This window comes from Anomaloglossus baeobatrachus, chromosome 5, assembly GCF_048569485.1.
Source record: "Anomaloglossus baeobatrachus isolate aAnoBae1 chromosome 5, aAnoBae1.hap1, whole genome shotgun sequence".
In the NCBI taxonomy this organism is placed as follows: domain Eukaryota; kingdom Metazoa; phylum Chordata; class Amphibia; order Anura; family Aromobatidae; genus Anomaloglossus; species Anomaloglossus baeobatrachus.
In genome coordinates, this window is record NC_134357.1 from 590,535,381 (window position 1) to 590,550,745 (window position 15,365).

The following is a 15,365-nucleotide window of genomic DNA, read 5'->3' on the forward strand; positions in this document are numbered from 1 at the left end:
TAATGCGCCTTTTCCTGTTGACCTTGGGCCTACGTCATGTGCCGGCGTTACCTGCCCTGGATGTCCTCCAGCTGCTCGTACAGCCCCGGCTTGTTGGTCGCCTCCACCACGTTCGGGGTCTGGTTGGCGTCTTGGGCCAGTTCTTTAAAATCACGGTCAATGCCTTCAAATCTCTTTGAGTCCTATGAACAATAACAGGTTTTAACCCTGACAATGACGCTGATACAGTGTGATGGCGGGTAGCGTCAGATCCACAGCAGCACAGAGTATTTCAGGAGAGGACAGCGCTGATCTTATAGGAGGACACAGAGATACATAGAGGAAGGAGCAGGTCCCAGCAGCACAGAGTATTTCAGGAGAGAAGTGTAATATTCTAATGGGGGTTACATAGTAGATTGTGCAGGATCCCTCAGCAGCACAGAGTATTTCAGTAAGGGGTAAACACTACACAACTCTTCACCTCTGGGAGCTGCGCTCGGATGTCGTCGGAGCCTATGAAGATGCTCTCCAGATGGGACCAGGTGCGCTGGACCTCAAACCAGATGGAGATGACAGAGTCGGCGGTGGACAGCTTCTTCTGCCAGCCAGAGACTTCCTCCAGGAAGAAGGCGATGTACTTGGAGGTCATCAGGTTTTGGAGCTGGACCTGGTTGTCCTCCAGGGTCTCGATCAGCTCCTCGTCTGACCTGATGAGCGGCACGCTGGTGCGGGGGTGAGGCTCGTACTGGAAGCTCATCCCGCTCCAGGTGCCGTCCAACTCCTTCAGCACCTTCTCCATGCCCATCTCCTTCACGGCTTTGTCTACGATGCCGCGCACGTCCTCCTCGAAGTTATGGAGGTTGAGCTTCAGCAGGTCGGCCAGGGTGGTGTCTTCGCTCATGGTGAAGCGGACGCCGGTGGCCTGCATGAGCTGACTCCAGTGCCTCTCACGGATAGCCGGATTCTGGAGCTCGGCCACGGCCCGCAGAGATGTCAGGATGTTCTTCACTTTATTGTCCAGCCCGCTGAAGGCATCCCAGGCCCGCATCTCCTTGTCCAGGCTCCGAATGTCCTTGGCGAACCTCTTACACTCCAGGTCCATGTTGTCCACGTTGATCTCCCTCCAGCGCGTTGTCTGCCAGTCGTCCATGCTGGAGGTGACCAGGCTGACCATGTCCCACAGCTCCTTCAGCATACACACTTCCTTCCGGCACTGCCGCAGCTGCTTGTAGTCCGGGACGCCCACTTCAAACAGCGCCGCCGACTCGTAGATCGACGCCATGGTGGCCTCCATGTTCTGGATTTCAATGTGTTTGAGATTCAGGGTCTGGTACGGAGAGACGCTGTCAAATCTGGGGAAAAAAAATGGAGACCGTGAGCCAAACCTATGCCCAACCCTTGTACCTGGACACATTGGCGGTGTAACCAGGTCACATGGCGGCACAATATGGCAGATGTCACCTGAACGGGGCCTCTCGGCGGAACTTCTCCCGGAAGTTGAACTGCTCCACGTCGAAGGAGGCGCAGCTCCTGCGGAGAAGAGTCACTTCGTTGGCCTGGAGGGGAGCCACTTGTTGCTTCACGGTGACGGCCATCTTCTTTATATTATTCCACTTCTCCGGAAGCTCCTGGACAAAAGGAATAAGAAATATAGATATTGCCCACCTGAAAGAGGACAGGTCTTACCGGGGGCAACAGCAGGACCCCTGTGATGTTCCTGGGTAGGTGGAGTATACATGGCTGCCACTACCCTACGGAGTAAGAAGACCCTCAAATACTATCCCCTCCCCGCAGACCCCAGATACTATCCCCTCCTCGCAGACCCCCAGATACTATCCCCTCCCCGCAGACCCTCAGATACTATCCCCTCCCCGCAGACCCCCAGATACTATCCCCTCCTCGCAGACCCCCAGATACTATCCCCTCCCCGCAGACCCCAGATACTATCCCATCCCCGCAGACCCCCAGATACTATCCCCTCTGTGCAGACCCCCAGATACAATCCCCTCCGCGCAGACCCCCAGAAACTATTCTCTCCACGCAGACCTCCAGATACTATCCCTCCGTGCAGACCCCCAGAAACTATCCCCTCCACGCAGACCTCCAGATACTATCCCCTCCGCGCAGACCTCCAGATACTATCCACTCCTCGAAAACCCCAGATACTATCCACTCCCCGAAAACCCCAGATACTATCCCCTCTGCGCAGACCTCCAGATACTATACCCTTCCTGCAGACTTCCAGATACTATCCCCTTCCCGCAGACCCCCAGATACTATCCCCTTCCCTCAGACCCCCAGATACTATCCCCTCCCCGCAGACCCCCAGATACTATCCCCTTCCCTCAGACCCACAGATACTATCCCCTCCCCGCAGACCCCCCAGATACTATCCCCTTCCCTCAGACCCCCAGATACTATCTCCTCCTCGCAGACCCCCAGATACTATCTCCTCCTCGCAGACCCCCAGATACTATCCCCTCCTCGCAGGCCTCAAGATAATATCCCACCCCCGCAGACTTCCAGACACTATCCCCTCTGCGCAGACCCCCAGATACTATCCACTCCCCGAAAACCCCAGATACTACCTCACCCCCACAGACCCTGGCTCACCTCCAGCTGGGTGTAGACCTCGTCAGACACTTCCTGCTCGTACACCTTCAGGAGCTCGATCGTCTGCTTTAAGGGCTCGAACAGCTCATCGGCGCCGCTTTGCCGATCCTTCACGGCCATTAGTTGCCCCATGATTTCCACCAGGCCCTGGTAGTCTCCTTCCTTCAGCTGCTTGCCCAGTCCTCGCTCCGCCACCTTGATGAACTCCTCCAGATCCGCCAAACTGAGGAAAAGGATGGCGTGAGGTGAGCACAGGATGTACCCGGACTGGCGGAGGTCCTGAGCACGGCACTCATCAATCACATAGACAATGAATGGAGGACTGGCCCCAGGGAAGGACCGGTCACCAAACTGGTGGGACCCTCATCCATCTCGAGAGTGAGGCACCAAAATGTCTCACAGAAATGGAGAGCTGGCCGGGCATGTGGATATGTTGTGGTGCAGACCCCTCCTTTATATCTGTTCATGTGGAAGATCTCACCTATTATGTTTTGGTGTGGACCCCTCCTCTATATCCCCCCGTGTGGAGGATCTCACTTGTAGGTCATGTTGTGGTGTGGACCCCTCCTCTATATCCCCCCGTGTGGAGGATCTCACTTGTAGGTCAGGTTGTGGTGCGGACCCCTCCTCTATATCCCCCATGTGGAGGATCTCACCTGTAGGCTATGTTGTGGTGTGGACCCCTCCTCTATATTACCCATGTGGAGGATCTCACCTGTAGGCTATGTTGTGGTGTGGACCCCTCCTCTATATTACCCATGTGGAGGATCTCACCTGTAGGCTATGTTGTGGTGTGGACCCCTCCTCTATATCCCCCATGTGGAGGATCTCACCTGTAGGCTATGTTGTGGTGTGGACCCCTCCTCTATATCACCCATGTGGAGGATCTCACCTGTAGGCTATGTTGTGGTGTGGACCCCTCCTCTATATCCCCCATGTGGAGGATCTCACCTGTAGGTTAGGTTGTGGTGCAGACCCCTCCTCTAAATTCCCCCATGTGGAGGATCTCACCTGTAGGCTATATTGTGGTGAGGACCCCTCCTCTATATCCCCCATTTGGAGGATCTCACTTGTAGGTCAGGTTGTGGTGCGGACCCCTCCTCTATATCCCCCATGTGGAGGATCTCACCTGTAGGCTATGTTGTGGTGTGGACCCCTCCTCTATATCACCCATGTGGAGGATCTCACCTGTAGGCTATGTTGTGGTGTGGACCCCTCCTCTATATAACCCATGTGGAGGATCTCACCTGTAGGCTATGTTGTGGTGTGGACCCCTCCTATATCTCACCCATGTGGAGGATCTCACCTGTAGGCTATGTTGTGGTGTGGACCCCTCCTATATCTCACCCATGTGGAGGATCTCACCTGTAGGCTATGTTGTGGTGTGGACCCCTCCTATATCTCACCCATGTGGAGGATCTCACCTGTAGGCTATGTTGTGGTGTGGACCCCTCCTCTATATCACCCATGTGGAGGATCTCACCTGTAGGCTATGTTGTGGTGTGGACCCCTCCTATATCTCACCCATGTGGAGGATCTCACCTGTAGGCTATGTTGTCATGTGGACCCCTCCTCTATATCACCCATGTGGAGGATCTCACCTGTAGGCTATGTTGTGGTGAGGACCCCTCCTCTATATCCCCCATTTGGAGGATCTCACTTGTAGGTCAGGTTGTGGACTCCTCCTCTATATCCCCCCGTTTTCGGACCCCTCCTCTATATCCCCCGGTGTGCAGACCCCTCCTCTATATCCCCCCACGTTGATGATATCACCTGTTGGTTACGTGGTCGATAAGATGCTGCTTGAACATCAGACTCCATCTCTTGATCACGTTGAGGAGGGCCGACTTGAAGGGCTGAGCGTCCACCTTCATCCAACAATCGAACACATTGACCGGCTCCATCTTTGTGACTTCTTCATAGATTTTCTCGTAGGAGTCTATCTGTTCTCTGAACTGCTGTAAGGTGGGGGGCGTCTCTGGGACCCCGTCCTCGGCGTGAGCTTCGATCTCTTCTGGGGTCAGTACGTGTCCGTACAGCAGGAACTGCCGCATGAACTCCTTCTGGTCGTCCACGTACAGGTAGGCGAACGGGTCAAAGGAGTTCCGGTACTCGGAGCACGTGGTCATTATGTTTTGAACATTTTCCATCAGGAGGTTTCGCATGTCTGCCAAATCGGCCATGTCTTCCATGTCTGCCTGGTAATTCGGGAAGGTGCAGGTCCGCGAGAGCCGAGGAACCAAGGAGGACGTCCTGTAGATGTCGTTGATGAGGCTTTCTATGGTGTCGTATAAACCGTCGCTGGTTCCAAAATCCAGAGATGGTCTGAACACCATGTCTGGGACAACGAGGTCCAGCTGAACGTCGAATAAGGGGGCGAGGCCGGCCTTGGTGTCTGTAAGGAAGGAAGAAGGGAACAAGGTGAACCCTCGGAGGCGCACAGCCACAGTCTGAACACGGCCTGAATGTGGTGCAGCCCTTGTGGGGGTCTCACTCTGATCAGACACTAATAAGGTGGATCTGGGGAGGACGCCCCTATAGGAGCAATCCCGATTCGGCCCAGCGTACCCATGTTATCCAGGATGAACTTCAGGGAGCATTCGATAGCATTAAAGAAGCCGTCGAGAACCATGTCATCGATGTAATCCACGTACGCTTTCCACACCTCGGAGTCGGGGTCTGCGGAGAAGAGCTGCATGTTCTCCTGAAAGAGGAAGACGGGAGATCACAGGACTGTGCAAAAGTCATAGGCAGGTGTGAACAAGAGCCGAGAAGAAAGGAGCTTCAGCCATAAAAGGGTCAACAGTAAATCCCATCAGTATTCAGTGACTGCCCGTCTCCTCTATCCTAACCAAGACGGACGGTCACTGAATACTGAGGACGGAGGAGACGGGCGGTGACTGAATACTGAGGATAGAGGAGACGGGCGGTGACTGAATACTGAGGATAGAGGAGACGGGTGGTGACTGAATACTGAGGATAGAGGAGACGAGCGGTGACTGAATACTGAGGATGGAAGAGACGGGCGGTCACTGAATACTGAGGATGGAGGAGACGGGTGGTGACTGAATACTGAGGACGGAGGAGACGGGCGGTGACTGAATACTGAGGATGGAAGATACGGGAAGTCACTGAATACTGAGGATGGAGGAGACGGGCGGTCACTGAATACTGAGGATGGAGGAGACGGGCGGTCACTGAATACTGAGGACGGAGGAGACGGGTGGTGACTGAATACTGAGGACGGAGGAGACGGGTGGTGACTGAATACTGAGGATAGAGGAGACGAGCGGTGACTGAATACTGAGGACGGAGGAGACGGGCGGTCACTGAATACTGAGGATAGAGGAGACGGGTGGTGACTGAATACTGAGGACGGAGGAGACGGGTGGTGACTGAATACTGAGGACGGAGGAGACGGGTGGTGACTGAATACTGAGGATAGAGACGAGCGGTGACTGAATACTGAGGACGGAGGAGACGGGCGGTCACTGAATACTGAGGATGGAGGAGACGGGCGGTGACTGAATACTGAGGATGGAGGAGACGGGCGGTCACTGAATACTGAGGACGGAGGAGACGGGCGGTCACTGAATACTGAGGATAGAGGAGACGGGTGGTCACTGAATACTGAGGATAGAGGAGACGAGCAGTCACTGAATACTGAGGATGGAGGAGACAGGCGGTCACTGAATACTGAGGATGGAGGAGACGGGCGGTGACTGAATACTGAGGACGGAGGAGACGGGCGGTGACTGAATACTGAGGATGGAAGATACGGGAAGTCACTGAATACTGAGGATGGAGGAGACGGGCGGTGACTGAATACTGAGGACGGAGGAGACGGGCGGTGACTGAATACTGAGGATGGAAGATACGGGAAGTCACTGAATACTGAGGATGGAGGAGACGGGCGGTCACTGAATACTGAGGATAGAGGAGACGGGCGGTCACTGAATACTGAGGATGGAGGAGACGGGCGGTCACTGAATACTGAGGATGGAGGAGACGGGCGGTCACTGAATACTGAGGATGGAGGAGACGGGCGGTCACTGAATACTGAGGATGCAGGAGACGGGCGGTCACTGAATACTGAGGATGGAGGAGACGGGCGGTCACTGAATACTGAGGATGCAGGAGACGGGCGGTCACTGAATACTGAGGATGGAGGAGACGAGCGGTAACCGAATACTGAGGACGGAGGAGACGGGCGGTCACTGAATACTGAGGATGTAGGAGACGGGCGGTCACTGAATACTGAGGATGTAGGAGACGAGCGGTAACCGAATACTGAGGATGGAGGAGACGGGAAGACACTGAATACTGAGGATGGAGGAGACGGGCGGTCACTGAATACTGAGGATGGAGGAGACGGGCGGTCACTGAATACTGAGGATGGAGGAGACGGGCGGTCACTGAATACTGAGGATGGAGGAGATGGGCGGTCACTGAATACTGAGGATGGAGGAGACGGGCGATTACCGAATACTGAGGACAGAGGAGACGGGCGGTCACTGAATACTACAGCTTTTCCCCACCTGCCCCGCCCTGTATATGGGAGGCGGTGGACCCCTCACATTGCATTATCCCTGGAGTGTGAGTGACCGCGTCTCCTCCATTCTAGATCAGCATATTTTATACCGTTCCACTGAGCGGCTTCATGATAATTGAATTCTATCCTCCGTGTCCTCCGCAGACGGCACAACCACCCGGAACATTCCTGCCGGGAGGGCGGACGGCGCTTCCTATTCCTGGTAATGATTGCTTGTGGCGGCTTTTGTTAAAGGGATTTTACAGACATTTCCCTTTTAGATATTTACTGGACCCCGGCGGCCGATTGCTGCTGGCCATGACCACACGACTGCAGCCTCCCGCCGCCCCGGCTCTGCTCGCTCTACCTGCACAAGCTGGTGAATCTTGGTGCCGGATTCCCGGATGAGGTTGTATCTCTTCTCCAGCCGCTCGCTCCGGTCATCCAGGTTAAGGAGCGTCTCTCTCTTGCCATCCTTCCTCTCGAATATGGGCAGCACCCAGGTCTTCATGATGGTCAGGATCTCCTCCACGTTGTCCCGCGCCTTCTGCACCCGTCTCTCCAGATCATGGACGCTATCTCTAACATGCTGGATATAATCCCAGATTCCTATATAAAGAGATACAGGAATATAGTGATGGAAATAAGTCACCACTAGAGGGAACTCACTACATACAGATTTATACAGCCATCACTAGGGGGAGCTCACTACATACAGATTTATACAGCCACCACTAGAGGGAGCTCACTACATACAGATTTATACAGCCACCACTAGAGGGAGCTCACTACATACAGATTTATACAGCCACCACTAGAGGGAGCTCACTACATACAGAATTATACAGCCACCACTAGAGGGAACTCACTACATACAGATTTATACAGCCACCACTAGAGGGAGCTCACTACATACAGATTTATACAGCCACCACTAGAGGGAGCTCACTACATACAGATTTATACAGCCACCACTAGAGGAAGCTCACTACATACAGATTCATACAGCCACCACTAGAGGGAGCTCACTACATACATATTTATACAGCCACCACTAGAGGGAGCTCACTACATACAGATTTATACAGCCACCACTAGAGGGAGCTCACTACATACAGATTTATACAGCCACCACTAGAGGGAGCTCACTACATACAGATTTATACAGCCACCACTAGAGGGAGCTCACTACATACAGATTTATACAGCCACCACTAGAGGGAGCTCACTACATACAGAATTATACAGCCACCACTAGAGGGAGCTCACTACATACAGATTTATACAGCCACCACTAGAGGGAGCTCACTACATACAGATTTATACAGCCACTACTAGAGGGAGCTCACTACATACAGATTTATACAGCTACCACTAGAGGGAGCTCACTACATACAGATTTATACAGTCACCACTAGAGGGAGCTCACTACATACAGATTTATACAGCCACCACTAGAGGGAGCTCACTACATACAGATTTATACAGTCACCACTAGAGGGAGCTCACTACATACAGATTTATACAGCCACCACTAGAGGGAGCTCACTACATACAGATTTATACAGCCTCCACTAGAGGGAGCTCACTACATACAGATTCATACAGTCACCACTAGAGGGAGCACACTACATACAGATTTATACAACCACCACTAGAGGGAGCTCACTACATACAGATTTATACAGCCACCACTAGAGGAAGCTCACTACATACAGATTTATACAGCCACCACTAGAGGGAGCTCACTACATACAGATTTATACAGCCACCACTAGAGGGAGCTCACTACATACAGATTTATACAGCCACCACTAGAGGAAGCTCACTACATACAGATTTATACAGCCACCACTAGAGGGAGCTCGCTACATACAGACTTATACAGCCACCACTAGAGGGAGCTCACTACATACAGATTCATACAGTCACCACTAGAGGGAGCACACTACATACAGATTTATACAACCACCACTAGAGGGAGCTCACTACATACAGATTTATACAGTCACCACTAGAGGGAGCTCACTACATACAGATTTATACAGCCACCACTAGAGGGAGCTCACTACATACAGATTTATACAGCCACCACTAGAGGGAGCTCACTACATACAGATTTATACAGCCACCACTAGAGGGAGCTCACTACATACAGAATTATACAGCCACCACTAGAGGGAGCTCACTACATACAGATTTATACAGCCACCACTAGAGGGAGCTCACTACATACAGATTTATACAGCCACTACTAGAGGGAGCTCACTACATACAGATTTATACAGCTACCACTAGAGGGAGCTCACTACATACAGATTTATACAGCCATCACTAGGGGGAGCTCACTACATACAGATTTATACAGCCACCACTAGAGGGAGCTCACTACATACAGATTTATACAGCCACCACTAGAGGAAGCTCACTACATACAGATTTATACAGCCACCACTAGAGGGAGCTCACTACATACAGATTTATACAGCCACCACTAGAGGAAGCTCACTACATACAGATTTATACAGCCACCACTAGAGGGAGCTCGCTACATACAGACTTATACAGCCACCACTAGAGGGAGCTCACTACATACAGATTCATACAGTCACCACTAGAGGGAGCACACTACATACAGATTTATACAGCCACCACTAGAGGGAGCTCACTACATACAGATTTATACAGCCACCACTAGAGGGAGCTCACTACATACAGATTTATACAGCCACCACTAGAGGGAACTCACTACATACAGATTTATACAGCCACCACTAGAGGGAGCTCACTACATACAGATTTATACAGCCACCACTAGAGGGAGCTCACTACATACAGACTTATACAGCCACCACTAGAGGGAGCTCACTACATACAGATTTATACAGCCAGCACTAGAGGGAGCTCACTACATACAGATTTATACAGTCACCACTAGAGGGAGCTCACTACATACAGATTTATACAGCCTCCACTAGAGGGAGCTCACTACATACAGATTTATACAGTCACCACTAGAGGGAGCTCACTACATACAGAGTTATACAGTCACCACTAGAGGGAGCTCACTACATACAGATTTATACAGCCACCACTAGAGGGAGCTCACTACATACAGATTTATACAGCCACCACTAGAGGGAGCTCACTACATACAGATTTATACAGCCACCACTAGAGGGAGCTCACTACATAAAAATTATACAGCCACCACTAGAGGGAGCTCACTACATACAGATTTATACAGCCACCACTAGAGGGAGCTCACTACATACAGATTTATACATCCACCACTAGAGGGAGCTCACTACATACAGATTTATACAGTCACCACTAGAGGGAGCTCACTACATACAGATTTATACAGTCACCACTAGAGGGAGCTCACTACATACAGATTTATACAGTCACCACTAGAGGGAGCTCACTACATACAGATTTATACAGCCAACACTAGAGGGAGCTCACTACATACAGATTTATACACCCACCACTAGAGGGAGCTCACTACATACAGATTTATACAGTCACCACTAGAGGGAGCTCACTACATACAGATTTATACAGTCACCACTAGAGGGAGCTCACTACATACAGATTTATACAGCCACCACTAGAGGGAGCTCACTACATACAGATTTATACAGTCACCACTAGGGGGAGCTCACTACATACAGATTTATACAGCCACCACTAGAGGGAGCTCACTACATACAGATTTATACAGCCACTACTAGGGGGAGCTCACTACATACAGATTTATACAGTCACCACTAGAGGGAGCTCACTACATACAGATTTATACAGCCACCACTAGAGGGAGCTCACTACATACAAATTTATACAGTAACCACTAGAGGGAGCTCACTACATACAGATTTATACAGTCACCACTAGAGGGAGATCACTACATACAGATTTATACAGCCACCACTAGAGGGAGCTCACTACATACAGATTTATACAGCCACCACTAGAGGGAGCTCACTACATACAGATTTATACAGCCACCACTAGAGGGAGGTCACTACATACAGATTTATACAGCCACCACTAGAGGGAGCTCACTTTATACAGATTTATACAGTCACCACTAGAGGGAGCTCACTACATACAGATTTATACAGCCACCACTAGAGGGAGCTCACTACATACAGATTTATACAGTCACCACTAGGGGGAGCTCACTACATACAGATTTATACAGCCACCACTAGAGGGAGCTCACTACATACAGATTTATACAGCCACTACTAGGGGGAGCTCACTACATACAGATTTATACAGTCACCACTAGAGGGAGTTCACTACATACAGATTTATACAGCCACCACTAGAGGGAGCTCACTACATACAAATTTATACAGTCACCACTAGAGGGAGCTCACTACATACAGATTTATACAGTCACCACTAGAGGGAGATCACTACATACAGATTTATACAGCCACCACTAGAGGGAGCTCACTACATACAGATTTATACAGCCACCACTAGAGGGAGCTCACTACAAACAGATTTATACAGCCACCACTAGAGGGAGCTCACTACATACAGATTTATACAGCCTCCACTAGAGGGAGCTCACTACACACAGATTTATACAGCCACCACTAGGGGGAGCTCACTACATACAGATTTATACAGCCACCACTAGAGGGAGCTCACTACATACAGATTTATACAGCCACCACTAGAGGGAGCTCACTACATACAGATTTATACAGCCACCACTAGAGGGAGCTCACTACATACAGATTTATACAGCCACCACTAGAGGGAGCTCACTACATACAGATTTATACAGCCACCACTAGAGGAAGCTCACTACATACAGATTTATACAGCCACCACTAGAGGGAGCTCACTACATACAGAATTATACATCCACCACTAGAGGGAGCTCACTACATACAGATTTATACAGTCACCACTAGAGGGAGATCACTACATACAGATTTATACAGCCACCACTAGAGGGAGCTCACTACATACAGATTTATACAGTCACCACTAGAGGGAGCTCACTATATACAGATTTATACAGTCACCACTAGAGGGAGGTCACTACATACAGATTTATACAGTCACCACTAGAGGGAGCTCACTACATACAGATTTATACAGTCACCACTAGAGGGAACTCACTACATACAGATTTATACAGACACCACTAGAGGGAGCTCACTACACACAGATTTATACAGACACCACTAGAGGGAGCTCACTACACACAGATTTATACAGTCACCACTAGAGGGAGCTCACTACATACAGATTTATACATCCACCACTAGAGGGAGCTCACTACATACAGATTTATACATCCACCACTAGAGGGAGATCACTACATACAGATTTATACAGCCACCACTAGAGGGAGCTCACTACATACAGATTTATACATCCACCACTAGAGGGAGCTCACTACATACAGATTTATACCTCCACCACTAGAGGGAGCTCACTACATACAGATTTATACATCCACCACTAGAGGGAGATCACTACATACAGATTTATACAGTCACCACTAGAGGGAGCTCACTACATACAGATTTATACAGCCACCACTAGAGGGAGCTCACTACATACAGATTTATACAACCACCACTAGAGGGAGCTCACTACATACAGATTTATACAGCCACCACTAGAGGGAGCTCACTACATACAGATTTATACAGTCACCACTAGAGGGAGCTCACTACATACAGATTTATACAACCACCACTAGAGGGAACTCACTACATACAGATTTATACAACCACCACTAGAGGGAGCTCACTACATACAGAATTATACAGCCACCACTAGAGGGAGCTCACTACATACAGATTTATACAGCCACCACTAGAGGGAGCTCACTACATACAGATTTATACAGCCACTACTAGAGGGAACTCACTACATACAGATTTATACAGCCACCACTAGAGGGAGCTCACTACATACAGATTTATACAGACACCACTAGAGGGAGCTCACTACACACAGATTTATACAGTCACCACTAGAGGGAGCTCACTACATACAGATTTATACATCCACCACTAGAGGGAGCTCACTACATACAGATTTATACATCCACCACTAGAGGGAGATCACTACATACAGATTTATACAGCCACCACTAGAGGGAGCTCACTACATACAGATTTATACATCCACCACTAGAGGGAGCTCACTACATACAGATTTATACCTCCACCACTAGAGGGAGCTCACTACATACAGATTTATACATCCACCACTAGAGGGAGATCACTACATACAGATTTATACAGTCACCACTAGAGGGAGCTCACTACATACAGATTTATACAGCCACCACTAGAGGGAGCTCACTACATACAGATTTATACAACCACCACTAGAGGGAGCTCACTACATACAGATTTATACAGCCACCACTAGAGGGAGCTCACTACATACAGATTTATACAGTCACCACTAGAGGGAGCTCACTACATACAGATTTATACAGCCACCACTAGAGTGAGCTCACTACATACAGATTTATACAACCACCACTAGAGGGAACTCACTACATACAGATTTATACAACCACCACTAGAGGGAGCTCACTACATACAGATTTATACAGCCACCACTAGAGGGAGCTCACTACATACAGATTTATACAGTCACCACTAGAGGGAGCTCACTACATACAGAATTATACAGCCACCACTAGAGGGAGCTCACTACATACAGATTTATACAGCCACCACTAGAGGGAGCTCACTACATACAGATTTATACAGCCACTACTAGAGGGAGCTCACTACATACAGATTTATACAGCTACCACTAGAGGGAGCTCACTACATACAGATTTATACAGCCATCACTAGGGGGAGCTCACTACATACAGATTTATACAGCCACCACTAGAGGGAGCTCACTACATACAGATTTATACAGCCACCACTAGAGGAAGCTCACTACATACAGATTTATACAGCCACCACTAGAGGGAGCTCACTACATACAGATTTATACAGCCACCACTAGAGGAAGCTCACTACATACAGATTTATACAGCCACCACTAGAGGGAGCTCGCTACATACAGACTTATACAGCCACCACTAGAGGGAGCTCACTACATACAGATTCATACAGTCACCACTAGAGGGAGCACACTACATACAGATTTATACAGCCACCACTAGAGGGAGCTCACTACATACAGATTTATACAGCCACCACTAGAGGGAGCTCACTACATACAGATTTATACAGCCACCACTAGAGGGAACTCACTACATACAGATTTATACAGCCACCACTAGAGGGAGCTCACTACATACAGATTTATACAGCCACCACTAGAGGGAGCTCACTACATACAGACTTATACAGCCACCACTAGAGGGAGCTCACTACATACAGATTTATACAGCCAGCACTAGAGGGAGCTCACTACATACAGATTTATACAGTCACCACTAGAGGGAGCTCACTACATACAGATTTATACAGCCTCCACTAGAGGGAGCTCACTACATACAGACTTATACAGCCACCACTAGAGGGAGCTCACTACATACAGATTTATACAGCCAGCACTAGAGGGAGCTCACTACATACAGATTTATACAGTCACCACTAGAGGGAGCTCACTACATACAGAGTTATACAGTCACCACTAGAGGGAGCTCACTACATACAGATTTATACAGCCACCACTAGAGGGAGCTCACTACATACAGATTTATACAGCCACCACTAGAGGGAGCTCACTACATACAGATTTATACAGCCACCACTAGAGGGAGCTCAATACATAAAAATTATACAGCCACCACTAGAGGGAGCTCACTACATACAGATTTATACAGCCACCACTAGAGGGAGCTCACTACATACAGATTTATACATCCACCACTAGAGGGAGCTCACTACATACAGATTTATACAGTCACCACTAGAGGGAGCTCACTCCATACAGATTTATACAGTCACCACTAGAGGGAGCTCACTACATACAGATTTATACAGTCACCACTAGAGGGAGCTCACTACATACAGATTTATACAGCCAACACTAGAGGGAGCTCACTACATACAGATTTATACACCCACCACTAGAGGGAGCTCACTACATACAGATTTATACAGTCACCACTAGAGGGAGCTCACTACATACAGATTTATACAGTCACCACTAGAGGGAGCTCACTACATACAGATTTATACAGCCACCACTAGAGGGAGCTCACTACATACAGATTTAT

The 15,365-nt window shown here is 49.4% G+C and overlaps 1 protein-coding gene across 1 annotated transcript in view; it reads right to left on the reverse strand.

Moving 5' to 3' along the window:
- Positions 1-15,365, reverse strand: part of DNAH9 (dynein axonemal heavy chain 9) — a 324,201-nt gene that overhangs the window by 175,231 nt on the left and 133,605 nt on the right. The window contains 7 exon segments of the mRNA XM_075351461.1: positions 52-182; positions 461-1,331; positions 1,441-1,607; positions 2,593-2,815; positions 4,366-4,987; positions 5,161-5,296; positions 7,491-7,732. Coding sequence (XP_075207576.1) covers positions 52-182; positions 461-1,331; positions 1,441-1,607; positions 2,593-2,815; positions 4,366-4,987; positions 5,161-5,296; positions 7,491-7,732 — 2,392 coding nt within the window.